Source organism: Diaphorina citri, unplaced genomic scaffold (genome assembly GCF_000475195.1).
Source record: "Diaphorina citri unplaced genomic scaffold, Diaci psyllid genome assembly version 1.1 scaffold143, whole genome shotgun sequence".
Lineage (NCBI taxonomy): Eukaryota > Metazoa > Arthropoda > Insecta > Hemiptera > Psyllidae > Diaphorina > Diaphorina citri.
The window spans coordinates 176,245-204,138 of NW_007377580.1; the positions used below are offsets into that span (position 1 = coordinate 176,245).

Here is a 27,894-nt window from a genome sequence, read left to right on the forward strand (position 1 = left end):
GGTGTTTCTCTTAAGTCGACTAGAATGTCCGAAACGAATCCACTCTTTAGTGTGAGGAATTCAAGAGCATGTCACAAGAAGCCCTAGCAATGAATAAAGGGAGGTATATGAAATAATAATACATAGTTTGGATGAATGAGATCCAAGAGTAATAGATAGTTCAATTGTTGGACAATAAAACGCGATTTTTGAATATTTGAATTCGATTGTTACCAAAGTCCACGACAATGATATTGCCATCCCCATCCAAGCATATACCACTAGGTCTATCAAGTTGACCTGGCTCTTTACCAGTCACTCCAAAGTGTTCGAGGAATGCTCCTTCTTGATCAAAGATTTGCACTCGGTTATTACGCGAATCAGCCACGTAAATATTCCCTTCTCTGTCAACAAAGATGCCTTGTGGCCGAACAAACTGAGCCTTACCGCTGCCTTCCCCTCCTATGAAGCGAGAACTCTTGAAGTCTGCGTCCACAACAAAGATCCGATGATTGTTGAAGTCGGTGATGACAACAGAGCCACGCACACCGAAACACACGCCACGGGGGTGATCGAAATGTTTCCACATGGTGATCGAGTTTTCAAAGCCATACTTCTTCAAAAAGATACCTGAAACATAAACATATAAGTATGTGTTAAAGTAGTTGGTATAAAGAAAGCAACACGGAATTATTATCATGAGAAATATTGGGTCTAAGTAGTAAGGTCGGAATGTACCGTGATTATAATGATTTTATCGATTCCTCCTATCGTCCCATACAAAGGACGGATAACCCCGCTCGTATACAAGAAGATGCGTATACCCCCTTACCTTCACTTGTGAACAGTTGAATTCGATGGTTACGAGTATCCGACACTACAATCAAAGATGCGTATACCCCCTTACCTTCACTTGTGAACAGTTGAATTCGATGGTTACGAGTATCCGACACTACAATCTGACAGTCTGAGTTCTTGCAAGTGATGGGTGTTTGATTCCCCCTGGGCTTTATCCTAACAGATAATTAATGTTTGTTCTTGTAACAGCTTGCTTTACCTTGTCCTATCCATCTTTCTTAAATTTAGAGATGATAGGATCTCCAATAGGATAATGAGACTACGTATCTATCCATCGTCACTTTCGTCACATGCCAAAGATACAACTCGAGTAGGTAGGTATCACAGAGATATAAGTTGTAGGTAGGTACATACCTACTTAGTTTTCTGTTAGGTCACCAATGACTGATCATAGCAAGAAAGGAGAGGAAGGGGAGAGGAGGAAGAGGGAGGGAGAGAGAGATTTGCCAGTAAGTGTATATTGACATATCCAGATATTGGCTAGGTACTTAAGTAGGTACCTCCTGAACTTATAATAATCATTTACAGTAGGTAAGTCTGCTTTTCAGATAAATGATTTAAATTCAAATTCTCAATTTGAGACTAGATGCACTGGAACCTGGAACCCACTTGGTCTCATTAGATTAGATAAATGCTTTGGGCAAGTTAGGTAATAGGCAGGTAGGTATAGGTACTAAGTACTTAGGCACCCTAACTTTATAATAGGTAAATAGGTATGTGTGAGTAAATCCTAAACCCTAAACCTAAATTCTAGGACCACAGTCTGGTGTAAATGAACAGAGAATGAAACATTCAGAAAACCAGATCTTACACAAAGGAGTCAGGACACTGCTTAATAAACCAATTATACACATTGCACTTTTACATTTCATAAAATAGACCTATTTTAGTCCTCTTTTTCTGGAGAAAATGGCTTGACTAATTTTGATGATTTTTTTTTTTCATGTTATTTACTTAAGTAGTCTATTTAAAATTGTGTCTTTCCATTCTCATTCAAAATGGCAGTGCTTCAAGTATGTCTCATGTTATTTACTTAAGTAGTCTATTTAAAATTGTGTCTTTCCATTCTCATTCAAAATGGCAGTGCTTCAAGTATGTCTAAAACATAAATGGGTATAGTAACCTAATGAATGAGGTAAGATGTGATGCACAGGACTTAAATAAATAATCAATAATTTGCATGGAACCTATAACCTATAATATTGATCAATACAACTGCTCATATTTCATGGGGGAAAAAAATAATAAAAAATGTTTAGCCTGTAGGACTCGCCAACCTAGAATGAGGTAAGATGTGATGCACAGGACTTAAATTAATAATCAATAATTTGCATGGAACCTATAATATTGATCAATACAACTGCTCATATTTCATGGGGGAAAAAAATAATAAAAAATGTTTAGCCTGTAGGACTCGCCAACCTATAAATAAGTAGGTAAATCCTACAAAACAGTGAGCCTGTAAAAACTTAATTTTGCAAGTTAATTACTACTTCACACTTGTTTGGAAAACATGCAAACAGGCATACAGGACCTGATCAAGATGAAGTAACCAACACCTAGGTATCTGAATGAAATATCTTCACATTTTGAGTACAATCAAGCAGTAAGCATGGAGACAGCCCAAAGCCCATAGATACCAATTTCTGCCATTAAATTTCTTTCAATAGGTATTTAGGTAGCTAAAAAAGGCTTATGCCTTTAAAAGTTAGAGTTGAGGGTGAGGTAAGGGTACTTAACAAGTGAAAAAAGGCAGCTCATTTTCTAGGATTACAAAGTACTTAACCCTTGATTCCACTTGAAGCTATTTAGTGACTAAATAATAATATCAAGATACTAATGATTTCAGTGATGAAAAGCTCAAGAACTCCAGCTTGAAAGGTAGCACAACAGCCTTGCAAGTGATGGGTGTTTGATTCCCCCTGGGCTTTATCCTAACAGATAATTAATGTTTGTTCTTGTAACAGCTTGCTTTACCTTGTCCTATCCATCTTTCTTAAATTTAGAGATGATAGGATCTCCAATAGGCTCCATTATTACAGTTCCCTGTATCAATTTATCTAAACAGGCAGGTGTGGTTTCAAACCCGCCAGGTGACAAATGAAAATTTGGTAATTATGCAGAAGTCATGTCCGTGGAAAAGAAAAGCTCCTTTTTGTATTCAACCTAACCCTATAATAACACAAATCACTGCTCTAATTGTGAAAACTCCTTTTTGCGTTTAACCTAACCCTATAATAACACTGGTCACTGCTTGTTTGTGCCAGTTCCTTTGGTAGCAATATTCCCCAGACGTGACTTCTGTACAAGTACCGAAAATTCGTCCTCAGTATAAGGTATAAGACGAATAAATAAAATTTGAGACTTTGACATTAGCACAATAGTAGTAGGCTACTTCTGCTGGAGTGAGGGGACACAGGTCCATTAGAATCAAGTACTGTTTGCAGTGGCTTGATTTATCAGAATACATTCTTGTCTCCATATAGACTAGACCTCTTAGCTGATATACACAGGTACCTACATAGAACAAAACATGTTCATAAGACCGAAGAATGTTTTTCGACAAGTTCTTTACCTTCGGAAAATAGAGCTCTTCTTTAGGTAGTTGGCTTATCTACTTACCCATAGTTATTGCTATTGGTGATGATAACACTATGTATGACATTTTGAAAAGTGCCCAAAATACGGGACGTCCCGGGAAATACGGGACGTCTGGCAACCCTAGTACAAGTACCGAAAATTCGTCCTCAGTATAAGGTATAAGTATAATAAAATTTGAGACTTTGACATTAGCAGTAGGCTACTTCTGCTGGAGTGAGGGGACACAGGTCCATTAGAATCAAGTACTATTTGCAGTGGCTTGATTTATCAGAATACATTCTTGAACTTACCTTGCATGTAGATAGTTGCTATCGAAGATAAATAACTAAAGCCCAAAGAATACATTCTTGAACTTACCTTGCATGTAGATAGTTGCTATCGAAGATAAATAACTAATGCCCAAAAGATATGCCGTTTCATTCAACTATGCAGTGCTCTGTGTTGTATGCCATTCACAATCGACTTTCTACAGGAATGGACTTATTCATAAATTAATTTTAATTATTGATGCGAATTGAACACTGAGGAAAACATTTAACACTAAATAATTGCATTATTTAATTAAAAATTAACAGGAAAACGGAACGGAAATTGAAGAGCCTAGGTTTCTAGTTTTTCATTTTTTTGGGTTTGGAATTTTTGGATTTTGGAGATGGCGGAGATTCGGAGATTATGGCGATAATCCGATGATTCGATACGATACTTTCGATTAATCGGAATACCACTTAATCGGCTTTCATTATCCATATTGCAGTGATGCCAGATTGACCAGACCGGATTCAGAGGGATTTTGTGGCCGCTGAGGGACTTAAAGAGGGATTTTTTTTGTCAAATGTTTTTAACTTTCCACTTTTTGGACTAAAATGGGACTGTGAGCGTCGGCTTTTCATATCTTCACATTTTGAGTACAATCAAGCAGTAAGCATGGAGACAGCCCAAAGCCCATAGATACCAATCTCTGCCATTAAATTTCTTTCAATAGGTATTTAGGTAGCTAAAAAAGGCTTATGCCTTTACAAGTTAGAGTTGAGGGTGAGGTAAGGGTACTTAACAAGTGAAAAAAGGCAGCTCATTTTCTAGGATTACAAAGTACTTAACCCTTGATTCCACTTGAAGCTATTTAGTGACTAAATAATAATATCAAGATACTAATGATTTCAGTGATGAAAAGCTCAAGAACTCCAGCTTGAAAGGTAGCACAACAGCCTTGCAAGTGATGGGTGTTTGATTCCCCCTGGGCTTTATCCTAACAGATAATTAATGTTTGTTCTTGTAACAGCTTGCTTTACCTTGTCCTATCCATCTTTCTTAAATTTAGAGATGATAGGATCTCCAATAGGCTCCATTATTACAGTTCCCTGTATCAATTTATCTAAACAGGCAGGTGTGGTTTCAAACCCGCCAGGTGACAAATGAAAATTTGGTAATTATGCAGAAGTCATGTCCGTGGAAAAGAAAAGCTCCTTTTTGTATTCAACCTAACCCTATAATAACACAAATCACTGCTCTAATTGTGAAAACTCCTTTTTGCGTTTAACCTAACCCTATAATAACACTGGTCACTGCTTGTTTGTGCCAGTTCCTTTGGTAGCAATATTCCCCAGACGTGACTTCTGTACAAGTACCGAAAATTCGTCCTCAGTATAAGGTATAAGACGAATAAATAAAATTTGAGACTTTGACATTAGCACAATAGTAGTAGGCTACTTCTGCTGGAGTGAGGGGACACAGGTCCATTAGAATCAAGTACTGTTTGCAGTGGCTTGATTTATCAGAATACATTCTTGAAGCTTGAACTTACCTTGCATGTAGATAGTTGCTATCGAAGATAAATAACTAAGCCCAAAAGATATGCCGTTTCATTCAACTATGCAGTGCTCTGTGTTGTAGGTATGCCATTCACAATCGACTTTCTACAGGAATGGCCTTATTCATAATTTAATTTTAATTATTGATGCGAATTAGCGAATTGAACACTGAGGAAAACATTTAACACTAAATAATTACATTATTTAATTAAAAATTAACAGGAAAACGGAACGGAAATTGAAGAGCCTAGGTTTCTAGTTTTTCATTTTAGCCCTCACCCTGCAATTTTTGGAAGAAAAAAAAAACACTCAATTTTTAAAAATCAACTGTTTTTTCTTCAGATTTATTAATGAAATTAGAAATTAAAAATTATTCACTTCTCATATCTTTGGTTACACTGTATTTTTTTGACAAAATCTTTTTTACCATTGAGATATTGGTAAAATTGTGTTCAAATCCGGCGTGCTACAGAAAATTTCAATTTGTTACATTGGTAAAGATTAATTACCGGTGGAGATGGTGAAACTGGGGAAAATACGGGACACGCGTGTCCCGTACGTGACATTTTGAAAAGTGCCCAAAATACGGGACGTCCCGGGAAATACGGGACGTCTGGCAACCCTAGTACAAGTACCGAAAATTCGTCCTCAGTATAAGGTATAAGTATAATAAAATTTGAGACTTTGACATTAGCAGTAGGCTACTTCTGCTGGAGTGAGGGGACACAGGTCCATTAGAATCAAGTACTATTTGCAGTGGCTTGATTTATCAGAATACATTCTTGAACTTACCTTGCATGTAGATAGTTGCTATCGAAGATAAATAACTAAAGCCCAAAAGATATGCCGTTTCATTCAACTATGCAGTGCTCTGTGTTGTATGCCATTCACAATCGACTTTCTACAGGAATGGACTTATTCATAAATTAATTTTAATTATTGATGCGAATTGAACACTGAGGAAAACATTTAACACTAAATAATTGCATTATTTAATTAAAAATTAACAGGAAAACGGAACGGAAATTGAAGAGCCTAGGTTTCTAGTTTTTCATTTTTTTGGGTTTGGAATTTTTGGATTTTGGAGATGGCGGAGATTCGGAGATTATGGCGATAATCCGATGATTCGATACGATACTTTCGATTAATCGGAATACCACTTAATCGGCTTTCATTATCCATATTGCAGTGATGCCAGATTGACCAGACCGGATTCAGAGGGATTTTGTGGCCGCTGAGGGACTTAAAGAGGGATTTTTTTTGTCAAATGTTTTTAACTTTCCACTTTTTGGACTAAAATGGGACTGTGAGCGTCGGCTTTTCCGGCCCCCTGGGGCTTTGCCGCCCCCCTCGGGCTTTGCCACCCCCCTGGGGCTTTGCCGCCCCCCCCTAGGGCAATGTGCTGTCCTTTGATATACCTCTATTTTTGAACAGGGCATTTCGATTTTTGAACAGGGCGCCAAATCCAAATGAGCTTGATCCGGCCCTAGAGGTGCGTGACACCAGCCCTAGGGCTGGTATCACGCATCTCCTACAGTCCTACAAAAAATCCCTGCTATCCTGATCGATTTTCTTTAAAAATAATATCGATACATTCGATACCTACTTTTTCGATATCGTCATCTCTTTTTGGGTGCTCTCACATAATATGTACATGAGTATTTTGATTACGTTCATGTTTTCCAGTAGGTATTGTATTGATTTAATTTATATGGAACAATTTGAAATAAAAGTACATTTCATAAAAATCATACAATTAAATAAAAAAGAGAAGTTTCTAAAATGAAATTACCTGAGAGTAGTTCACTTTCTCGTTGTTCCAGAGCCATTTGAAACCGATAGAACATAGCTTTGACATCTTTGCTGACAGAATAGGCACGCAAGTTGATGGCGTCCAACAGTCTTTGTCTCTGTTCCACATTGTCGCGTACAACTTGCAAGTCACTCCGTGCTTCATTGAGCAACTTAATACTTCCTGATTTGGAGCCCTCCACTGCATCTTGGATGTAGAGGAAGTTATGATTCCAGTGCTCTTTCTTGACACAGTCCGTACAGATGGGAACAAAGCACGTGTCACAATAGAGACGAATCAGTTCACTAGGATGTCTCTCGCAGTGAGATAAGTTCATCATAAAGGAGTTGACACTAGAGCTTGCAGAGCTTAGTGAGTCCGGGGAGGAAGAGCTACATGACACTCTGTTGTGTAGGAAAGCTGGAGGAATGTTTACATTCTCAGATTGTCGTAAGCCACCACGTGATTCCGATGCAAATCGGACAATATGATGATCTTTTGTCAGTCTTACACGGAGATGTGCTTGTACACAAGTGTCACATAATATCTCCTTACAGTCTTGACATTGTGACGTCACTTTACTTCCTTCACTGCAGTTGCTGCAGAAACTGTCTGTACTATCCTCGAGGAGGTTGCTGAAGAAGTTTTCATCCAGAGTACAGATGGAACTCAGGAGTGATGTATTTTGGGAGCCTTCAGCGGAGTAACAAGATGCGGAAGTAGTCATGGTGACTGATGTGATGATGGTACGCGTGATCTAATCTAAAACACAACAAGTGAACCGACATTAGAACTTCGTCTTTTTCTTAATTTACCTCATCGAATTCATGAAGAACCCCTGTAGGTACAATATTGTTTGAATATAAAAGACAGACAATATTAGTGACGTTGCCTCTGGATCAAAAATAAATTAAGTAAATTGTTAAAATATTGTTCAAGTAAACAAAACGTTGTTATCAGAGTACGTGATGAGACGGATGGGGAAACATATCTGTCTCCATATAGACTAGACCTCTTAGCTGATATACACAGGTACCTACATTGAACAAAACATGTTCATAAGACCGAAGAATGTTTTTCGACAAGTTCGTTACCTTCGGAAAATAGAGCTCTTCTTTAGGTAGTTGGCTTATCTACTTACCCATAGTTATTGCTATTGGTGATGATAACACTATGTAGATGGTATCTGCATAGTATACAATGCAAGGAGTACCTACTTAACTATTGTTATCAATCCAATTTTTCCCAACCTGGAAATGGGTGAAAAATCCGTTTTCTAGGCCCATATGATGGTCTCTAGACTCCAGAGGGCCAACTAAAGTTTTTCAAAACCTCGGTTTAAACGTTCTAAAAACTTCTCATTTCTCACTAAACAATGTAATAGGCTCTGGTACATGAGTAGAGTAAATCAAGCTCAAAATCTTTCTCTTTCTGCATTATAATGTGGTCCTAGAGGGAATAGACCTGTTTTTTTTTTTTAATAGTATTTAGGTAGGTACCTACCAATCTGTATATTTCTATTTCAAGGGTAACATGGGGTCTGGCTAGATGAGACCTTTCACTACTAGAGTACCATTGAGACGCATCAAACTATGTACATGATACATAATGCGGGCTAGGTGCGGTTATGTGTGTCCCGATCCCGACCTTTACTTGATTACTAGAAAGTCATTGTTCATTGAACAACAGAACTCGCTCAGAAAATGGGTTTCTACAGAGTACAGACTCGAAAAGTAAAGAAAAGCCTAGAAGTTAATTTCTACTCAAGCCTACAATGAACTTGAACGATAAAAACAATGCATTTCCTAAGTCTAATCAAAATCGGACATGTTCAATAAACAAATCGACCCTCTAAAAGAAAATCGTCAAATAAATAAACATTCTAGGTAGGTACCTGAAGGTCTTTTATATATTTGTGTTACCAAGATGAAACACCTCTTACTTATTAACCTTTACAAACGACAGCTAATTCTACTCAAAGCTTTCACTGGTGAAAAGAAGGGAGAGAGTACCTCACCCGAGATATCGCACTTTATAGTTGAATTCATTAATTGGAGACTTTTAAACCACATATGTAATAACAGAATTCTAGGGTTAGGTGGAATAAAACGCCCCAGGTATGAACAAAGAGGTTAACTTCTACTCAAGCCAACTATGAACTTGAAAGCCTAGAAGTTAATTTCTACTCAAGCCTACAATGAACTTGAACGATAAAAACAAACCCATTCATTCTCTGATAAAAGAAAATTTTGAAGCGATCTCACATAATAATTATGTACATGAGTATTTTGATTACGTTCATGTTTTCCAGTAGGTAACAGCTAAGTATTGATTTAATTTATATGGAACAATTTGAAATAAAAGTACATTTCATAAAAATCATACAATTAAATAAAAAAGAGAAGTTTCTAAAAGTGATCTCACATAATATGTACATGAGTATTTTGATTACGTTCATGTTTTCCAGTAGGTAACAGCTAAGTATTGATTTAATTTATATGGAACAATTTGAAATAAAAGTACATTTCGTAAAAATCATACAATTAAATAAAAAAGAGAAGTTTCTAAAATGAAATTACCTGAGAGTAGTTCACTTTCTCGTTGTTCCAGAGCCATTTGAAACCGATAGAACATAGCTTTGACATCTTTGCTGACAGAATAGGCACGCAAGTTGATGGCGTCCAACAGTCTTTGTCTCTGTTCCACATTGTCGCGTACAACTTGCAAGTCACTCCGTGCTTCATTGAGCAACTTAATACTTCCTGATTTGGAGCCCTCCACTGCATCTTGGATGTAGAGGAAGTTATGATTCCAGTGCTCTTTCTTGACACAGTCCGTACAGATGGGAACAAAGCACGTGTCACAATAGAGACGAATCAGTTCACTAGGATGTCTCTCGCAGTGAGATAAGTTCATCATAAAGGAGTTGACACTAGAGCTTGCAGAGCTTAGTGAGTCCGGGGAGGAAGAGCTACATGACACTCTGTTGTGTAGGAAAGCTGGAGGAATGTTTACATTCTCAGATTGTCGTAAGCCACCACGTGATTCCGATGTAAATCGGACAATATGATGATCTTTTGTCAGTCTTACACGGAGATGTGCTTGTACACAAGTGTCACATAATATCTCCTTACAGTCTTGACATTGTGACGTCACTTTACTTCCTTCACTGCAGTTGCTGCAGAAACTGTCTGTACTATCCTCGAGGAGGTTGCTGAAGAAGTTTTCATCCAGAGTACAGATGGAACTCAGGAGTGATGTATTTTGGGAGCCTTCAGCGGAGTAACAAGATGCGGAAGTAGTCATGGTGACTGATGTGATGATGGTACGCGTGATCTAATCTAAAACACAACAAGTGAACCGACATTAGAACTTCGTCTTTTTCTTAATTTACCTCATCGAATTCATGAAGAACCCCTGTAGGTACAATATTGTTTGAATATAAAAGACAGACAATATTAGTGACGTTGCCTCTGGATCAAAAATAAATTAAGTAAATTGTTAAAATATTGTTCAAGTAAACAAAACGTTGTTATCAGAGTACGTGATGAGACGGATGGGGAAACATATTTGTCTCCATATAGACTAGACCTCTTAGCTGATATACACAGGTACCTACATAGAACAAAACATGTTCATAAGACCGAAGAATGTTTTTCGACAAGTTCTTTACCTTCGGAAAATAGAGCTCTTCTTTAGGTAGTTGGCTTATCTACTTACCCATAGTTATTGCTATTGGTGATGATAACACTATGTAGATGGTATCTGCATAGTATACAATGCAAGGAGTACCTACTTAACTATTGTTATCAATCCAATTTTTCCCAACCTGGAAATGGGTGAAAAATCCGTTTTCTAGGCCCATATGATGGTCTCTAGACTCCAGAGGGCCAACTAAAGTTTTTCAAAACCTCGGTTTAAACGTTCTAAAAACTTCTCATTTCTCACTAAACAATGTAATAGGCTCTGGTACATGAGTAGAGTAAATCAAGCTCAAAATCTTTCTCTTTCTGCATTATAATGTGGTCCTAGAGGGAATAGACCTGTTTTTTTTTTTTAATAGTATTTAGGTAGGTACCTACCAATCTGTATATTTCTATTTCAAGGGTAACATGGGGTCTGGCTAGATGAGACCTTTCACTACTAGAGTACCATTGAGACGCATCAAACTATGTACATGATACATAATGCGGGCTAGGTGCGGTTATGTGTGTCCCGATCCCGACCTTTACTTGATTACTAGAAAGTCATTGTTCATTGAACAACAGAACTCGCTCAGAAAATGACTTTCTACAGAGTACAGACTCGAAAAGTAAAGAAAAGCCTAGAAGTTAATTTCTACTCAAGCCTACAATGAACTTGAACGATAAAAACAAACCCATTCATTCTCTGATAAAAGAAAATTTTCGTGGAATACATTACATTCCTTAAAATAGGATAAGGAAAGTAAAAAAGCAGGATAAGGAAAGTAAAAAGCAGGGTAGAGATAAGCGCAATGGAAGAAAAAAGTTTTCCCCCTTTTAGAAATAAAATAATCTTACAGGAAGGGAAAGGAATTTGGGAATAAAATAGGATAAGGAAAGTAAAAAAGCAGGATAAGGAAAGTAAAATGCAGGGTAGAGATAAGCGCAATGGAAGAAAAAAGTTTTCCCCCTTTTAGAAATAAAATAATCTTACAGGAAGGGAAAGGAATTTGGGAGATGTGAGACCCCTCTACTAGCTGATCAAAAAACATTTCATTATCAAAACTCGAGACTTGTTATTACGTAGTAGTTATCAGAGCTCAACATGCAGTCCTGTAATCGGGAGATTCGTAGATCGAGGCAACTATGCGGCGATGAATGTTTTATAGCCATATTCAGAAGAATCATTTACTGTCCCTCAAATGTTATTCTTCCATTACAAATTTTCATCAGTAAATGGTTTCTTCAAAAATTAAATTAATCCCAAGGGCAAGGTAAACCTAGACCCTTGATAAATGGAGTGTGGCTGAAGGCATGTGATGTGTTCCAATCCACTCGACCCTCTGTGTTCCAATCCTCGAATTAAAGAGAGGACAGGATAGGAGAAACTCAGCCGTTCCGAGACGAACTTCATCTGTTTAGTTCGCCCCGGCCGGGAATCGAACCAGAGACTAACTAGGCTGGCATACGAAATTAGAATTGAAAATGAGTAGATAATGCTTTACGTAGGATATACATAAATATAAGATATAAGATATAAGTAATGAATAGTTGTGTTATTCGCATGTTTAAATTGTTTACCTACCTCTAGTAGATTATCAATATCGACAATATCTCCGGGTATATCGGACAAAGCGTTGAATATTTCAGCTTGAGACCACGTATTTATCCATCGTCACATGCCCAAGATACAACTCGAGTAGGTAGGTATCACAGAGAGATATAAGTTGTAGGTACATACCTACTTAGTTTTCTGTTAGGTCACCAATGACTGATCATAGCAAGAAAGGAGAGAAAGGGGGGAAGGGGAGAGGAGGAAGAGGGAGGGAGAGAGAGATTTGCCAGTAAGTGTATATTGACATATCCAGATATTGGCTAGGTACTTAAGTTAGTCCGTCCTTCCTTTATTATTACGACAGTAATAAAAAGGTATAAGGGACGGACTATTGTATTCGCTTCGGTGTCGTCTCTCTGTCTGTGTGTCTGTCTGTATGTGTGTCTGTCCCCATAGAAGGACTTATCCAAACCTGGTCGACCTATATATCAAACTAAAGGTCTTTTTACAAGGAACACGAAAGTGGTGGTGCAAATTTTGTTCAAAGAACCAAAAAGCCAAAAAACCAGAAAATAATTTTTTGGGAATTTTTTTTTTTTTTTTTTTTTCACATTCAAGTACATACAGTCCGTCCTTCCTTTATTATTACGATAGTAATAAAAAGGTATAAGGGACGGACTATTGTATTCGCTTCGGTGTCGTCTCTCTGTCTGTGTGTCTGTCCCCATAGAAGGACGGACCCAGCTTGTTAATAACTCCTTAACGATTAGGCCGATTTTCAATACATTAAGGATTGCAATTATTTCAACGGGTAAAAAAAATTAAGCTACGCCAAGCAACGCCAATAAATGGATGGGCGACTTAAGCATTATATTGGTAGTTATTAGGAAACATTAAAAGGAATAAAGGAAGAACGGGCTCTAGTCTTGATTTTAAATCATTACATGAAAGTATGTAGGTACATATATTATGTAGTAATAGGGAGCGAGAAGCCCGACCCTATGCTCAAATCCGCAAAGCCCCGGGAGCGCGAAGCGCGACCACATGTACAAAAAATTCCCGGAGGGACGGACCCAGCTTGTTAATAACTCCTTAACGATTAGGCCGATTTTCAATACATTAAGGATTGCAATTATTTCAACGGGTTACTTTCTGGTGTTCTCGTGTTGACCAAGCACCTAATTAGGAAGTATTGTGTCTCTCCTCACCCATCTAATGAGAGGCATACTACGGGATGGGCATGCTAAGCCACATACCACACGAGTCTAATGTAGCAGTTGTTTCATTGCTATGAAATAAAAACGGCGGTGATACACTCACCTTATTAAAAAAAAAAAAAAAAAAAAAAAAAACTGGTTTACCTTTAATCTTGAGCATTCCGAGCGTGATTTGAAACAGAACCATAGAGCCGTCCAAGAACAGCAGGTCCCAAATTCGGAGCAAGATCTTGAAATGAACCACGGAGGCAAACAAGGTGAGAAACCAATGGAGAGTAATTAGTGAGAGTTCTATGTCGTGTTGTAGGAGAGAGAGTTCGAGCTGGGGCAGACCACTGGCTACCAGACTGCGAAGTACTTTCTGGTCCGCTTGAATACCTGGAGGACAGTTAGGGTTTAGAATTAAAGTAGCAACTTAGAATCGAATAGAATATACCTTGTTTATGCTGTTAGAATGAGACTGAAAAGTCCCTTTACTCCCATAGTCTAAACAAGGTCTTTCATAGGTAGAGCTTACAAATATGCAAATACTTAGTTTATTTTAAGAGGTTTGACAGAGGGAACTCTAACTGCTCAGGTCTTATCGTCTCGAAATCGAAGAGAAAACTCCACAGGATAGAAGAAAGCCAGCTATCCCGAGAACGAACATTACCCGTTCAGGATAAAATCCGCCCCCGGGCGCGAATCGAACCCGCAGCCTAGCGCTGACAAGGCAGACGCGCCACCAAGTTTACTAACGGTAAGTTATACATACATTTCATTGGTTTTTAATCCAACGTTTGTAGCCAAAATAACATCAGAATTAAGTACTTCCAATGACTGACAGACCGAAATAAGTTTTCATCCATTTGGAAGTAGGAACCCAGGTTACCTAGGAACTCATATGAAAAACCCACCTATCAGATTCGGTGTATAATAACTGGCTGGTAAGAGATCTTCCACTATTGCACTTAATGTCCAGAATGCTTCCTCTTCTTCCATGAGTAGTAGAAGCGAAGCAGCAATCATACCCGTGCCTTGGCAATAGCTGAAATCAAGTTATATAGAGGGTAGAGAAGGTACTCACAAGACTATAGGTAACACGGTCGAACTTACTTGGACTCGAACCACCAACCTCCAGATCCGAAGTCCAACGCGTTAACCACTACACCACTGAGGATGGTTTAAGTGAGAATAATCTTGGAGTGAAAAGTCTTTTGTTGAACACAATCCGACTTGGTAAAACCTGATATGAGTGGTCAGTAGATTGGTAAACCATATCCAAAAGTTAAGCCTGGTACCTACGTACGCAACGATTTGTTGGACAACTTGTCCAACTTAATTGGACAACCAATTTAAAAGACAAATCGTAATCGTCATCTCTGGTTTTGATTGTTTTGAAGAAGAGCGTACATCTACCTAAGTATCGTACCTCCTACCCACTTCTTGAGCTGCAAGTTTCTACCATTTCAAACTTGTGACCATTGATCACCCCATAGGTGTATAGAAAAATCTATGGATCACCCTCCCATGAAAATGGACAGTGGCGTAGGGTTTTTTCGGGAGCCCTCTGGAGTCTAGAACAGCGATTCTCAAACGGGGGTACGCGTACCCCTGGGGGTACTCCAGAAACCCTCCGGGGGTACGCGATTTTTTTTTAGTAGATGGGCATTTCAACGGTGGATATATAATTATTTATAATTATGATTGCGCAGCAGGAAAGAAACATTAAAGGGCCCAATCACTAGGTCGAAAAAGCCGTATTTTATTACCTATGTGACTTTTTTCTAGTCATCGAACGTTATTTCTCTGTGGACTAGTTTGGACCATGGAGGTATTGGTTTGGACTGACAGTGGGTGTGGTGGCGTCATTAAGTCCTAACTAGTTCAAATAGAACTTTCGTTTAGTAGTTTGGACCATGGAGGTATTGGTTTGGACTGACAGTGGGTGTGGTGGCGTCATTAAGTCCTAACTAGTTCAAATAGAACTTTCGTTTCGTATGATAACAAAAAAAAGTCCCATAAAAAAATACGGCTAAACATTAGATTGCTGTCACGCAGTGTCACGCACTTTGAGCAGGGATTTTTGTTTAGCACAGTAAGGAATTTTTCCCCTTAGATGGTCCCATAAAAAAATACGGCTAAACATTAGATTGCTGTCACGCAGTGTCACGCACTTTGAGCAGGGAGTCCCATAAAAAAATACGGCTAAACATTAGATTGCTGTCACGCAGTGTCACGCACTTTGAGCAGGGATTTTTTTAGCACAGTAAGGAATTTTTCCCCTTAGATGCAGGGATATTTTTTCATCTGGCAACATTGCATTGGCAGAAATGAAAATTTGAAATAAGAAAAATCAAAAATCAAATTAGGTACCTAAATAACCAACTATCAACTATTCCAACTAAACTAAACCAACACAGAAAGAAGAGAGGAAGAGGATTATCTGCAAAAAACAAGGATTTCTAATTTCTACAGTAGTAACCTATCCACGGGTAAGTTCAAGAAAACAATAGCCTGCTTGGGCCAGTTTCCAGCACTTTTACTGGGACATCCAACTACTCGACTTTCCACGGGTAAGTTCAAGAAAACAATAGCCTGCTTGGGCCAGTTTCCAGCACTTTTACTGGGACATCCAACTACTCGACTTTCCACGGGTAAGTTCAAGAAAACAATAGCCTGCTTGGGCCAGTTTCCAGCACATTTACTGGGACATCCAACTACTCGATTTTGTGTTATTTCAGCACCAAGCTAACTGTCACTTACATTAACCTCTCTTGAATGGACCCGTTCTCAATGGATCAATAGAATTATAACATTGTGTGTAGAACAATGAAGTACTGCTAGCTTTTCCATAAGAGCAATGAACTGTCACTTACATTAACCTCTCTTAAATGGACCCGTTCTCAATGGATCAATAGAATTATAACATTGTGTGTAGAGCAATGAAGTACTGCTAGCTTTTCCATAAGAGCAATGAAGTTAGTGGCTTTTCCAAGCCCTACTCAGGTTAATCAAACATCACTGCAAAGAGCTGGTACCTACCTACAATGCACACTAGTGAAACACGTTTCATGAAACTGGAGTTTCCACAAAACCTATACATAAGGTTAACACAGAGCAGTGCACATGGGTCAGTGGAGAAGTTTCATGAAACTCACTGTGCAGTGCATTGATAGATGAAACACGTCTCTCTAGAGTGCACTGTGTCCAAGTCCATTTATGATTCTTCTCTCCCCACTCCTCTCTTTTTATTCAATGCTCTTAAAAAACCTTTAAAAAAAAAAACAATAATATTTTTTGCACAGAGAGAAAAAAAGTGAGGTGTGTTTAGTGAAGTTGTATTCAGGAATATAGCCCAGACCTATTCCTCAAGTGATAATGAGAAGAACAGGAGAAGGAGGCACTTAAAAAAGTGAATTTCCAAGTTTGATATTTACATTTGATAAGTGAATATTTAAATGGAGCAGTTGCAAATGGGTAAAAATTATAAATAAATGGTCAATTCCTATGTAAAAAGTTGGGAAAAATTCAAATCCAAGGTCAAAACTCTGAAAAAATAACTGTAAAAGGTCAAAAATTTAATTTTTATTTTCCTTTCTAATGAAAGAGGTCAAAGATGTGTGATGTCAGACTTTACGCAGTTGTTTTTTTTGTCAGCTAGGTAGTGCCAGTATGCAAGCACGCTTGCAGAGGAGCAGAAAGAAATGCACAGAAATGTATGCACACAAACACATTAATGCGTTGCCTGCAAGGGAGCTTTGCTCGGGACATTTGATGTGACGTCATCATGTATGGGAGTGTATGCCGTGATGTCAAAGTTCATGATTTACCAGTATTTGAGGGAGCTTTGCTCGGGACATTTGATGTGACGTCATCATGTATGGGAGTGTATGCCGTGATGTCAACGTTCATGATTTACCAGTATTTTTTAAATTGATTTATCTCGAGATCTAGAAGTCGTAGGAGAAAAAGAAAAATTCCATTGGTCCTCATTTTTCCTGCTCTATGACTTTGAAACATCACCCAAGTAAGTGCAACTGATCTATTTGATATTTCTTTTGTTTTTGACAGATAAAATTCATCATGGCAGACAAAACAGAAGCTCTCCAAGCACTGACAGCAACATACACTGATTCAGAGGAAGAAGAAGATGAAAAGTCTGAACCTATTCAAAATGATACGAGTAGTGTTATTGTCAACCTCACTATGGGACAAGTTGAGGAACAACAGCGACAGAAGGCTGTAGCCAAGCTGGTGTCATACTACCATGATGAAAATGATATGGTGATATCAGACGATGATGAGGAAAAGGAGAATTCTATGAACACTTCTGCAGAACCAACGCCAACAGAAGAAAAGCAAGTAAGTTTGAAAGTTTCATGTTGAAAGGTATTTTGGATTTTGGACAAGTGTAGTATGACTTATTATTATGGATTTATCATATGTACCAATCATTCATATTTGCCATTCTAGTTCTGATTTTTCCTCTCTCCTATTTACAGGTTGAAATGACACCTGCTGATAAAGATGATGCAACAGAAGAAAAGCAAGTAAGTTTGAAAGTTTCATATTGAAAGGTATTTTGGATTTTGGACAAGTGTAGTATGACTTATTATTATGGATTTATCATATGTAGGTACCAATCATTCATATTTGCCATTCTAGTTCTGATTTGTCCTCTCTCCTATTTACAGGTTGAAATGACACCTGCTGATAAAGATGATTATTTCTTTCAATAGGTATTTAGGTAGCTAAAAAAGGCTTATGCCTTTAAAAGTTAGAGTTGAGGGTGAGGTAAGGGTACTTAACAAGTGAAAAAAGGCAGCTCATTTTCTAGGATTACAAAGTACTTAAACCTTGATTCCACTTGAAGCTATTTAGTGACTGTAAATAATAATATCAAGATACTAATGATTTCAGTGATGAAAAGCTCAAGAACTCCAGCTTGAAAGGTAGCACAACAGCCTTGCAAGTGTAAAGATGATATTCAGCTACCCCCAGAACCCCCAGGGAGATGTTCTCAAGAACTACAAGACAAAATCACCAGATTATATGAGAGAATGCAAGCCACAGGGATGAATATGAACCAAGTGATTCAGAAGAGAAAAGACTTCAGAAATCCTAGCATCTATGAAAACGTGACTTCTGTACAAGTACCGAAAATTCGTCCTCAGTATAAGGTATAAGACGAATAAATAAAATTTGAGACTTTGACATTAGCACAATAGCACATTAGTATAGTATGCTACTTCTGCTGGAGTGAGGGGACACAGGTCCATTAGAATCAAGTACTCTTTGCAGTGGCTTGATTTATCAGAATACATTCTTGAACTTACCTTGCATGTAGATAGTTGCTATCGAAGATAAATAACTAAGCCCAAAGCCAGGTGACAAATGAAAATTTGGTAATTATGCAGAAGTCATGTCCGTGGAAAAGAAAAGCTCCTTTTTGTATTCAACCTAACCCTATAATAACACAAATCACTGCTCTCTATATGAGAGAATGCAAGCCACAGGGATGAATATGAACCAAGTGATTCAGAAGAGAAAAGACTTCAGAAATCCTAGCATCTATGAAAAACTAATCCAGTTTTGTGGAATCAATGAACTCGGGACAAACTATGATGCATCCATGTATGATCCACTGAGGTGGGGCAAGGAGTCATATTATGAGGAGCTAGCCAAATTCCAATAGGCTCCATTATTACAGTTCCCTGTATCAATTTATCTAAACAGGCAGGTGTGGTTTCAAACCCACCAGGTGACAAATGAAAATTTGGTAATTATGCAGAAGTCATGTCCGTGGAAAAGAAAAGCTCCTTTTTGTATTCTACCTAACCCTATAATAACACAAATCACTGCTCTAATTGTGAAAACTCCTTTTTGCGTTTAACCTAACCCTATAATAACATTATGAGGAACTAGCCAAAGCTCAGAAGGAGGAAATGGATAAAAGAAATAAGGAACAAAAAGAGAAGACAAAGGTTTGTTTAAATATCAGAGGATTTCTTACAAGAAGCCTTTGAGAGGCAGTGTGGCAGTGGTTAAGTTTATTTGTTATGTCTTGGTTGATGATATTAATATCATTATCTATTTGAGTAACTTGCTTGGTAGAATGGCCAGAGATGTCAAACTGGAGGTTTGGCCTTCATTTGTGATTATTGATCTTTTCTTTTACATACTAGATATTTCATAATGGCCAGGACAACAGTCCAAGTTTAAACTTAGTTCAAGTTTAACTCTAGGACCAAGTAATCTGATTGGTAGATTTCAAGCTAGCCAAAGCTCAGAAGGAGGAAATGGATAAAAGAAATAAGGAACAAAAAGAAAAGACAAAGGTTTGTTTAAATATCAGAGGATTTCTTACAAGAAGCCTTTGAGAGGCAGTGTGGCAGTGGTTAAGTTTATTTGTTATGTCTTGGTTGATGATATTAATATCATTATCTATTTGAGTAACTTGCTTGGTAGAATGGCCAGAGATGTCAAACTGGAGGTTTGGCCTTCATTTGTGATTATTGATCTTTTCTTTTACATACTTACTAGATATTTCATAATGGCCAGGACAACAATCCAAGTTTAAACTTAGTCCAAGTTTAAACTTAGTTCAAGTTTAACTCTCTGACCAAGTAATCTGATTGGCAGATTTCAAAAAATTTAGCCAATCAAATTGCTTAAGCTGAGTGTTAAACTCAGATTGTGGCTTAGTCACAGATTTCAAAAAATTTAGCCAATCAAATTGCTTAAGCTGAGTCTTAAACTCAGATTGTGGCTTAGTCATAGATTTCAAAAAAATTAGCCAATCAAATTGCTTAAGCTGAGTGTTAAACTCAGATTGTGGCTTAGTCATTTTAAAGGAATTGTAGCAAAGTCTAAAAATAATGTACAACATCCCTTTCAGGAATGGGGCAGTGATGACAATAATAGGTAGCCATAAACGTAGGTACATACCTAGAGTTTAGTAGACATTTAAAAACGTTGAGGTAGCCTGCATTTAACTCTTCTTCTCCTTCGTAGTCTTTTTCTACTTAAATAGGGTTGGCATTTCTTGTCAGTCCCTTCTAGGCAGCCCTATTGTGTACCTCATTCCCTGTTAAAATTTTCTTACTCAAGTCTTGATTCACACAATCCTTCCACCTTTTCTTCGGCCTTCCTCGTCTTGTCAGTCCCTTCTAGGCAGTCCTATTGTGTACCTCATTCCCTGTTAAAATTTTCTTACTCAAGTCTTGATTCACACAATCCTTCCACCTTTTCTTCGGCCTTCCTCGTCCTTTTCTCCCCCTCAGTTCCATTCTCTCAACTCTTTTCCCCATGTATTTAGCCTGCATTTACCTGAACATTGAAAAATCCTTCACAGGTGGAGATTGTGGTGGGTACAGCCAAGAAACCAGCAGGAGGTACAGCAACTGTGATCAAAGCAAGTGGCATAGCAGTATCTGCAGAGGACAAGAATCGAAAGTCCAAGTGGGATCAAGTTGCAGGCAATACATCCTTAGGAAGCGTTTTGCCAGCTGCACCTCTCACAACTACAGTCACAGGTATGATGTACTTTTCCTACACATCGATCTAGGTTCTAGGTAATAATTATTTAGTCATTTTCACCCACCTGGTACCTATCTTCTTGACTCTAATAAATTCAAGCTGCCAAGTGGTAAGTAAGTACTTGCTTTAAAGTTTTTTTTTCAAGAGTTTTGATAGATTGAAAAGGAGGGAGTTTAAGAGAAAGTCAGCCGTTCCGTTCCGAGAACGAACCTTATCAATTTGGAAAAGTCAGGGAATTAAAAAAAAAGTCAAGAAATTTCTCTAAAACTAAAAAGACAAAAAAAAGGTCCATTTTATCAAAGTATGCAACCTTGAAGGGGCTACTCATAAAGACTCGATAAAATTTCGCCTGCGGCGCTGTAGTTCTTCTGTTCACCTTAAATTGACAAAAAAAAAAAAAAAAAATATCAGTAAGAAGAATACTTCAGTCTTCTTCCTAACCTTTTCCTAATTAAATATCGTTGGTGTAAGAGTACTTTAGTAATTTTAGGGGAAGAAATAGAATAGAACAACTAGATATATTTTCTTTCCTTCTTCTGATCTCTATCTTCTCTTTTAGATAACCAGATAAAATGACTAAATCTTATAGAATAGAACAACTAGATATATTTTCTTTCCTTCTTCTGATCTCTATCTTCTCTTTTAGATAACCAGATAAAATGACTAAATCTTCTGATCTCTTTTCTTTTCTTATTTCAGGAACCAAAGGCACCGTCATCTCTGCATTCGGATCATTACCCAAGAAAACGAAAACATCCCATAGCTGATCTTCATTGCGTCACTAAATCCCAGTTTAATCTCAACTGATCTCCACTTAGTCACCGGCGGAAAGTGAGTACAATTTACAAGTCTTTTCTGAAAACTATATTTTGAAGTGACACGTCACTAAATCCCAGTTTAGAGTTTAATCTCAACTGATCTCCACTTAGTCACCGGCGGAAAGTGAGTACAATTTACAAGTCTTTTCTGAAAACTATATTTTGAAGTGATGGAGAATCGTGATTCTTTTGAGAGCTTATTCACCAAGTCATTATCTCCATGATTTCAAAGTATAGCAAGAAATGAAAATACTGTGATTCTGTCTCACGGAGACCGCGGTCATACTCCTAAGCCGGAGCTATTATTTGAACATTACTTTGTTTGAGTCACATAGCTGGCTAGATAGGTAGTAGATGCCTTAATTTTTCGGAATAAGTGCAGAAATTAAAACAGAATGGGAAATATAACTATCGCATACCTATAATTGTCAGATGTGTGGTTCAGTTATAAAATAATCCTTAGATTATTAAATAAGCTAATATCTAAGCCGGAGCTATTATTTGAACATTACTTTGTTTGAGTCACATAGCTGGCTAGATAGGTAGTAGATGCCTTCATTTTTCGGAATAAGTGCAGAAATTAAAACAGAGTGGGAAATATAACTATCGCATACCTATAATTGTCAGATGTGTGGTTCAGTTATAAAATAATCCTTAGATTATTAAATAAGCTAATATCTTAAATTCCGAAGTATATCTATCAAAAAGAAGATATTTATGTTTATGTGACAGACAGAGAGATAAGTAATAAGTGTAACAACTATTTTAAAAATTAATACTACCAAGATAATCAAGATATGTATTTAAGTATGGGACGTAGTATGAGCGCAAATTGATACTACAGATATAGAATACACCTATACATTAAACAAAACGTAGTTTTAAATCGTGTATAAGTCAAAATATTAAATACATTTGTAAATATTCATTTAGTCTTAAAATAAATTTGTACAAAAAATTAATCTTTTATTCTAGTTCTTTTACTAAAATAGCATTGTCTTAATTTGGAAATTTTGATAGGTACCTGGTTTGACAACTCGAACAATGTAAACCTGCCACTTAACAGATATTTTCAAAGTCCAAAAAATTAAAGAGCCGTGCTAGAAAATGAGATTTTCCCTTGGTCCGTTAAAATAACCAGAATAGGTCACTTTTCAGGCAACCAAGCTTGAATAAGCCTGACTAAGTTGACCTAAAGCTTCTTGAATAATCGAAGTATTTTCAAAGTCCAAAAAATTAAAGAGCCGTGCTAGAAAATGAGATTTTCCCTTGGTCTGTTAAAATAACCAGAATAGGTCACTTTTCAGGCAACCAAGCTTGAATAAGCCTGACTAAGTTGACCTAAAGCTTCTTGAATAATCGAAACTCTTTACAAAATTTGAGCGGCCTGAGGCTAAAAGTAAAGTCCTGAGAACCGCTATCTCTTTTTGAGCTTTATTAAAAATTTCGCCTCAAATAGCGGCCGAACCGTTCATATCTCGAAACTCGACCCACGCACACTTTTGATCGACATAAATTATCGAATCTCTCTGAATTATCGAAAAATTTGAGCGGCCTGAGGCTAAAGGTAAAGTCTCAAGAACTGCTAGCTCTTTTTGAGCCTTTTCCCTGCATAGTCTTAAATAGCTTTAGTTCTAAGTAGGTATGTAACTCCGAACCGTAGCATCTGGAAATTATCAAATCTCTGTAGTTTGAGCGCCTTTACCCGAAATTTAAAGTCCTGAGAAATGCGAACTCCTTTTGAGCTTTCCCCCCATTTTTTTTTTTTTTCTTTAACAAATCAACGGGTAAAACCCATGTACTTTGGTCCCAAGTAGGTATATAACTCCGAACCGTAGCATCTGGAAATTATCAAATCTCTGTTAAGTTTGAGCGCCTTTACCCGAAATTCAAAGTCCTGAGAAATGCGAACTTCTTTTGAGCTTCCCCCCCACTTTTGCCGAATATTTAGTGGTGGGCTCTTCTCCACAAGCTTATGATGTTTCAGAGCATACCTTCAATGATGAGATTTTATACTAGTGTCTCTGGTAGGGAGGTAGCGCAGTGGGAAGAGAGAGAAGCAAGGGTATGGGTAGCACTAATATGGAGAAAAATCCGATGTACATAAAAGCATGTCGAGGAAAAGCAAGTGAAAGGCGAAAGAGGAGGTTGGGACCAGATAGGGGAGAGTTGGAGGTGGGAGGTGTGTTATAAATGATAGCTCAAGTCACGGTGGTGAATGTAGAGTGGAGGCGAATTGGCGCAGTGGGAAGAGAAGAGAAGGAAGGGTAAGGGTAGCACTAATATGGAGAAAAATCCGATGTACATAAAAGCATGTCGAGGAAAAGCAAGTGAAAGGCGAAATTTTATTTTCCTTTCTAATGAAAGAGTTCAAAGATGTGAGATGTCAGACTTTACGCAGTTGTTTTTTTTTTGTCCACTAGGTAGTGCCAGTATGCAAGCACGCTTGCAGAGGAGCAGAAAGAAATGCACAGAAACGTATGCACACAAACACATTAATGCGTTGCCTGCGAGGGAGCTTTACTCGGGACATTTGATGTGATGTCATCATGTATGGGAGTGTATGCCATGATGTCAAAGTTCATGATTTACCAGTATTTTTTAAATTGATTTATCTCGGGATCTAGAAGTCGTAGGAGAAAAAGAAAAATTCTGTTGCAGAAAGAACCGTGCAGAAATGTATGCGCGCAAACACATTAATGTGTTGCCTGCAAGGGAGCTTTGCTTGGGACATTTGATGTGACATCTTTGCCTACGGGAGCGTATGCCATGACATCAAAGTTCACAATTTACCGGTATTATTTAAATTGATTTATCTCGGGATCTAGAAGTCGTAGAAGAAAAAGAAAAATTCTGTTGGTCCTCATTTTTCCTGCTCTATGACTTTGAAACATCACCCAAGTTCAACTGATCTATTGGTAGATTCTAAGATATTTCTTTAGTAAGAAGTTTGTTCAAGAGTTTTTGGTTAACAGAAACTAGTGAAACTACCTGGTGGCATTTTTTTTTACATTTCTGTTCAAACCAAAGCTGACCAGATGATCATTTTTTTTAAATAAAAAAAGGCCTATATATAGAAAAGAAGAGCATTTTAAATATCCCATAACTGTTCTTTGCATTGTCTAACATAATTTTATTGTATTCTTTAAAATAATTCAAGAGATGTTGTTGTTGTTAGCGTTGGCGACTACATCTCCGTCTCCAGACCCAGGAGCTGCGCCACCTCTACAGGATTGGTCCATAAGGCTGTTGGGTCCAGGATGGTTGGAAGGTCTGGACAGTTGAACAGGTGGTTACACTAGTGAAACACGTTTCATGAAACTGGAGTTTCCACAAAACCTATACATAAGGTTAACACAGAGCAGTGCACATGGGTCAGTGGAGAAGTTTCATGAAACTCACTGTGCAGTGCATTGATAGGTAGATGAAACATGTTTCTCTAGAGTGCACTGTGTCCAAGTCCATTTATGATTCTTCTCTCCCCACTCCTCTCTTTTTATTCAATGCTCTTGAAAAAAAAAATATTTTCTGCTCAGAGAGAAAAGAAGTGAGGTGTGTTTAGTGAAGTTGTATTCAGTATTCAGGAATATAGCCCAGACCTATTCCTCAAGTGATAATGAGAAGAACAGGAAAGAGTTCAAAGATGTGTGATGTCAGACTTTACACAGTTGTTTTTTTTTGTCCGCTTGGTAGTGCCAGTATGCAAGCATGCTTGCAGAGGAGCCGAAAGAAATGCACAGAAACGTATGCACACAAACACATTAATGCATTGCCTGCGAGGGAGCTTTGCTCGGGACATTTGATGTGACGTCATCATGTATGGGAGTGTATGCCGTGATGTCAAAGTTCATGATTTACCAGTATTTTTTAAATTGATTTATCTCGGGATCTAGAAGTTGTAGGAGAAAAAGAAAAATCCCGTTGGTCCTCATTTTTCCTGCTCTATGACTTTGAAACATCACCCAAGCAACTGATCTATTTGATATTTCTTTTGTTTTTGACAGATAAAATTCATCATGGCAGACAAGACAGAAGCTCTCCAAGCACTGACAGCAACATACACTGATTCAGAGGAAGAAGAAGATGAAAAGTCTGAACCTATTCAAAATGATACGACATGTTGTTTTGGAATCGCGCTGTGGTTGTTTTTACGTACATTGAGAGATAATCAACACTTTTTAATAATTGATGTCCTTGGTTGTCATAAATTAAATTCGACAAAAATTTGATATCAAAATGCCCAATAAACCCGGTATAGAATCAGGATTAAGGATATCATTTCAGCTGTATTTTACGGTATTTTCCTTGTAGAATTTTCTTGGTTAACTTTGGTTTTACGGCGGGGATGGTACATTGAGAGATAATCAACACTTTTTAATATTTGATGTCCTTGATTGTCATAAATTAAATTCGACAAAAATTTGATATCAAAATGCCATTGAGAGATAATCAACACTTTTTAATATTTGATGTCCTTGATTGTCATAAATTAAATTCGACAAAAATTTGATATCAAAATGCCCAATAATCCCGGTATAGGATCAGGATTGAGGATATCATTTCAGCTGTATTTTACTTGTAGAATTTTCTTGGTTAACTTTGGTTTTACGGCGGGGATTGGTGAAATAGGACAACTCCAGGCAATGTTTCATTTCCCCATTCCCCACCACTACCACCAAGAATATTCCAAAAGGGAGATACGGCTTCTGTCAGTGTCATCGGTATAGGATCAGGATTAAGGATATCATTTCAGCTGTATTTTACGGTATTTTCCTTGTAGAATTTTCTTGGTTAACTTTGGTTTTACGGCGGGGATTGGTGAAATAGAACAACTCCAGGCAATGTTTCATTTCCCCATTCCCCACCACTACCACCAAGAATATTCCAAAAGGGAGATACGGCTTCTGTCAGTGTCAGGAATTTAATTTTCCAGATTTTCCAGCCTTGTCGAATTTCCTTCTTGATTCAACTGCATGAACCAATCCAACATTTTATTTGGATTTGCCATGTTTGCAGTTTGACTCCTTAGGATAAATGCCATCAGCAGACGAACACGCCGTAAGGCGATCTGTATGATAAATGGTGTCCTTGACCTGGTTGAATTGTCTATGGGGTTATGCCTTTTTTCTTTGCTGGGGGACAGTAAATTGATTTTAACTATCACTACAACGGTTTTGCATCGTAGTTTCTATGGATTCACATCCTCGATCTCATTATTAATTGACGAAATGGCTAAAGGTAGATAACTGATGATAATGAAACAATCCGGAAGTACTCGTATAAGCATAAGTTTCTACCTACAAATAAACAACTTTTTTCTCCCCAATACTTAATGCGTTTTAACTCTGGAATACCAGGTCGTTCACTCCGGTATAAACTTCAACTTTGCCTTTTTAGACCAATGTTCTTAGCTGCTTAATGCGTTTTAACTCTGGAATACCAGGTCGTTCACTCCGGTATAAACTTCAACTTTGCCTTTTTAGACCAATGTTCTTAGCTGTACTCTTTTTTCCTCGTTTTTTTCCTTTTTCTTTATTATTATTATTATTTTACGGAAGCATTTTACTGCTCTTCAATTTTTTCTTTCGAGGTATAAATTTACTTGAATGGATATTGCTTTATCCTTTTTGTCAAAAGCACAGAGGTGCTGTTCTCTCCTCTCTTTATATCTAAAAGAAATGCATTCGACAAAAGCTACTCGTACCATGAAATTTTATGTGTCAAGGGATTTCGTTGTTTGGTTCTTAATCCAAAAATTTTCATGTTTGTACCTCTGTATGTATACTGGTTGTGGCAGTACTAAAGCCCAAAAGATATGCCGTTTCATTCAACTATGCAGTGCTCTGTGTTGTAGGTATGCCATTCACAATCGACTTTCTACAGGAATGGCCTTATTCATAATTTAATTTTAATTATTGATGCGAATTAGCGAATTGAACACTGAGGAAAACATTTAACACTAAATAATTACATTATTTAATTAAAAATTAACAGGAAAACGGAACGGAAATTGAAGAGCCTAGGTTTCTACTTTTTCATTTTTTTGGGTTTGGAATTTTTGG

General features: G+C 37.5%; 3 protein-coding genes across 3 annotated transcripts; 1 reads left to right on the forward strand and 2 right to left on the reverse strand.

Moving 5' to 3' along the window:
• Positions 1 to 50: 50 nt before the first annotated feature.
• LOC103504987 (E3 ubiquitin-protein ligase TRIM71-like) lies at positions 51 to 27,894 on the reverse strand. Its single transcript, XM_026820389.1, has 6 exons — positions 27,636 to 27,894; positions 18,812 to 18,850; positions 9,618 to 10,379; positions 7,039 to 7,731; positions 812 to 946; positions 51 to 609 (listed from the first exon to the last, which is right to left on the reverse strand). Exons 3-6 carry the CDS (start codon positions 10,342 to 10,344, stop codon positions 161 to 163), a joined length of 2,004 nt encoding a protein of 667 aa, XP_026676190.1. The 5' UTR covers positions 10,345 to 10,379; positions 18,812 to 18,850; positions 27,636 to 27,894; the 3' UTR covers positions 51 to 160.
• Positions 10,375 to 14,547, reverse strand: LOC103504988 (small G protein signaling modulator 3-like). Its single transcript, XM_008469294.2, has 3 exons — positions 14,390 to 14,547; positions 13,638 to 13,871; positions 10,375 to 10,379 (listed from the first exon to the last, which is right to left on the reverse strand). Exons 1-3 carry the CDS (start codon positions 14,499 to 14,501, stop codon positions 10,375 to 10,377), a joined length of 351 nt encoding a protein of 116 aa, XP_008467516.1. The 5' UTR covers positions 14,502 to 14,547.
• On the forward strand, positions 15,814 to 21,842 carry LOC103504966 (SAP30-binding protein). Its single transcript, XM_026820401.1, has 8 exons — positions 15,814 to 15,967; positions 17,547 to 17,837; positions 17,978 to 18,002; positions 18,456 to 18,562; positions 19,006 to 19,141; positions 19,386 to 19,459; positions 20,830 to 21,010; positions 21,714 to 21,842. Exons 2-8 carry the CDS (start codon positions 17,559 to 17,561, stop codon positions 21,779 to 21,781), a joined length of 870 nt encoding a protein of 289 aa, XP_026676202.1. The 5' UTR covers positions 15,814 to 15,967; positions 17,547 to 17,558; the 3' UTR covers positions 21,782 to 21,842.